At 42.3% G+C, this 3358-nt stretch overlaps 1 protein-coding gene across 1 annotated transcript in view; it reads right to left on the minus strand.

Annotated features, from left to right (window-relative positions):
• The window catches only part of LOC111139326 (hephaestin), a 74817-nt gene extending 72464 nt beyond the window's left edge, over positions 1-2353 (minus strand). Inside the window, exon 1 of the mRNA XM_022491591.1 lies at positions 2284-2353. Coding sequence (XP_022347299.1) covers positions 2284-2353 — 70 coding nt within the window. The remainder of the gene's footprint in view (positions 1-2283) is intronic.
• Positions 2354-3358: the final 1005 nt, after the last annotated feature.

Below are 3358 nucleotides of genomic sequence, written 5' to 3' on the forward strand. Positions count from 1 at the left end.
TTCTTCTTCTTCTACCTTCTTCTTCTTTAAATCTCAGTTGTTACTGCTGTGTTTTCTCACTGTCTTCTATTCTTTTCTGGACATAATGATGAGATGAAGAAATTCACCCCAAAAGGAAGAACAGGAGGTAATACTCACTGAAGATATTAATCAATACAGATATAAGTAAAATGTCTGCCCCTATAGGGGCACATGGGTCATTCTTTGTTAAGCATCTTCCTTTGTCTCAAGTCATGATCTCAGGGTCCTGGGATTGAGCTCCACATCAGGCTACCTGTTCAGCAAAGAGTCTGCCTCTCTCCCTCCTTCTGCCCCTTCCCACCCTTCCTGTGCTCTCTATCTATCTCTATCTCTCTCAAATAAATAAATGAAATCTATTTAAAAAATAATTATTATAAATACACTAGCTGGGCTTGAAAAAAACATAGAAGACACTTGAGAATTCTTTACTGCAGAAATAAAATAATTAAATCTAATTAGGCTGAAGTTAAAATGCTATTACTGAGATGCAGTCATATATGGAGGCTCTAAAAGGAAAGGAAGAACAAGGCAAAAGAGATAGCCAGTGATATAGAAGATAAAATGATGGAAAATTTTAAAATGCTAGAAAGAAGAGAGAAAGACAACTACTGGATCATAAAGGGAGACTCTAAGAACTCAGCAATTCCATAAAGTGAAATAATATCAACTTATAGGGGTCCCTGAAGATGAGGGGGGGCACAGAATGTTTACTTGAACAAATTATAGCTAAGAACTTTCCTAATCTGAGAAAGGGAACAGGCATTCAAGCCCAGGAGACACAGACAACCCCCCTCAAAATAAATAAGTATGTCAATATCTCAATATATAATAATGATGCTTGCAAATATCAGAGATAAAGAGAAAATCCAGAAAGCAGCTCAGGACAAGAGATCCTTAATCTGCAAGTGTAGACACATAAGGCTGGCAGCAGACTAGTCCAGAGAGACCTGCCAGGCCAGAAAGACTAGCATGATATATTCAGAATACTACGTGGGAAAAAATATGCAGACAAGAACATTTTATCCTGAAAGGCTGTCATTCAGAACAGAAAACAAAAACAAAAACAAAACAAAACAAAAACTAAAGGAATATATGAACACTAAACTAGCCCTGCAAGAAATATTACATGGGATCCTTTGAGCAAAGAGATAACACAAAAGTGACAACGAGCAGAAAAGAAAGGAGACATTCTACAGAAACAGTGACTTTATGTGTAATGTAATAGCACTGTATTCATATTTTTCAAGAATTACTCTGAATATAAATGGACTGAATGCGAGAATTAAAAGGCAAAGGTTGGGTCGTCTGGGTGGCTGTGTTGGTTAAGTGTCTTCCTTCAGCTCAGGTCATGATCTCAGGATCCGGGGATCATGCCCCATGTCAGACTCCCTATGCAGTGGGGAGTCCACTTCTCACTCTCCCTCTGCCCCTCCCCCTGCACATGCACATTCTCTCCCTCTTCCTCTTTCTCTCTCTCTCTCACTCTCTCTCAAATAAATAAATAATATTTTTAAAAAAGACATAGGTTATCAGACTGCATAAAAAACAGAGGACACATGTATATACTGGGTACAAGAGACTTGTTTTAGACCCAAAGACATCTCCACATTGAAAGTGGGGGGGGGGTGGACAAATATTTATCATCCTAATAGACATCAAAAGAATTCATTCCTAATATTAGACAAACTAGATTTTAAACCAAAGACTGTAATAAGAGGGAAGAGTCAAGATGGCGGAGAAGTAGCAGGTTGAGATGACATCAGGTAGCAGGAGATCAGCTAGATAGCTCATCTAACCATTGCGAACACCTACAAATCCAAAGGGAAATTGAAGAGAAGAAGAGCAACAATTCTAGAAACAGAAAATCGATCACTTTCTGAAAGGTAGGACCTGCACAGAAGTGAATCCAAAGTGAAGGGAAGATAGACCGCGGGGGGGGGAGGGGCCAGCTCCCGGCAAGTGGTGGAGCAATGGAACACAAAATCAGGACTTTTAAAAGTCTGCTTCATGGAGGGACATAGCTCCAGAAGCTAAATCGGGGGGATGCCCACGTGGGGTCAGCGTAACCCCAGGTCCCGCGGGGTCACAGAAGGACTGGGGGTGTCTGAGTGTCACAGAGCTCGCAGGTATTAGAGCAGGGAAGCCGGCTACAGCGACAAAGCCAAGGAGTGAGCTCTCAGCTCGGGGTTACCTTGAACCGGTCACAGGCAGGGTGAGCTCAGAGCGTGGCCAGAGGCTACGGAGATGGAAGGGACCGGGCACTTTTCTCCAAGTGTGAGCGATTAAGCGCTTTCCTCCAAGCACGACCAGAGGCCAGGGAGATGGGGGCCATTGGGCGTTTTCTCTGAGGGCGCACTGAGAAGCGAGACCCCAAGCTCTCAACACCTCCGGGCTGGAGATTGGGAGGCCGCCATCTTCATTCTGGTCTTCCAGAACTCTATGGAAAGTGCTTAGAGAACAAAAGCTCCCAAAAGCAAAACTGAGCGGATTACTTAGCCCGGCCCCTGGTAAGGGCGGTGCAATTCTGCCTGGGGCAAAGACACTTGAGAATCAGTACAACAGGCCCCACCCCCAGAAGATCAACAAGAAACCCAGTCAAGACCAACTTCACTCACCAAGGAGAGCAGCAGAATTCCAGAGGAGGAGAAAGCAAATCTTATCTGGACAAAACGACAAGGCAGAAAAACTCACCACTAAAGAAAGAACAAGAGGTAGTACCGAAGGCTAGGGATGTAATCAGTACAGACATTGGTAATATGACAGATGTAGAGTTCAGAATGATGATTCTCAAGGTTCTAGACGGGCTCGAAAAAGGCATAGAAGATATTAGAGAAACGCTCTCGGGAGAGATAAAAGCCCTTTCTGGAGAAATAAAAGAACTAAAATCTAACCAAGTTGAAATAAAAAAAGCTATTAATGAGGTGCAATAAAAAATGGAAGCCCTTACTGCTAGGATAAATGAGGCAGAAGAAAGAATTAGTGACATAGAAGATCAAATGACAGAGAATAAAGAAGCTGAGCAAGAGACAAATACTGTACCATGAGGAAAGAATTCGAAAGATAAGTGACACCATAAGACGACGCAACATTAGAATAATTGGGATTCCAGAAGAAGAAGAAAGAGAGAGGGGAGCAGAAGGTATATTGGAGAGAATTATTGTAGATAATTTCCCTAATATGGCAAATGGAACAAACATCAAAATCCAGGAGGTTCAGAGAACCCCCCTCAAAATCAATAAGAATAGGTCCACACCCCGTCACCTAATAGTAAAATTTAACAAGTCTAAGCGACAAAGAGAAATCCTGAAAGCAGCCCAGGACAAGAAGTCTGTAACAT

Source organism: Enhydra lutris, unplaced genomic scaffold (genome assembly GCF_002288905.1).
Source record: "Enhydra lutris kenyoni isolate GAN:26980312 unplaced genomic scaffold, ASM228890v2 scaffoldscaffold100, whole genome shotgun sequence".
NCBI lineage: Eukaryota > Metazoa > Chordata > Mammalia > Carnivora > Mustelidae > Enhydra > Enhydra lutris.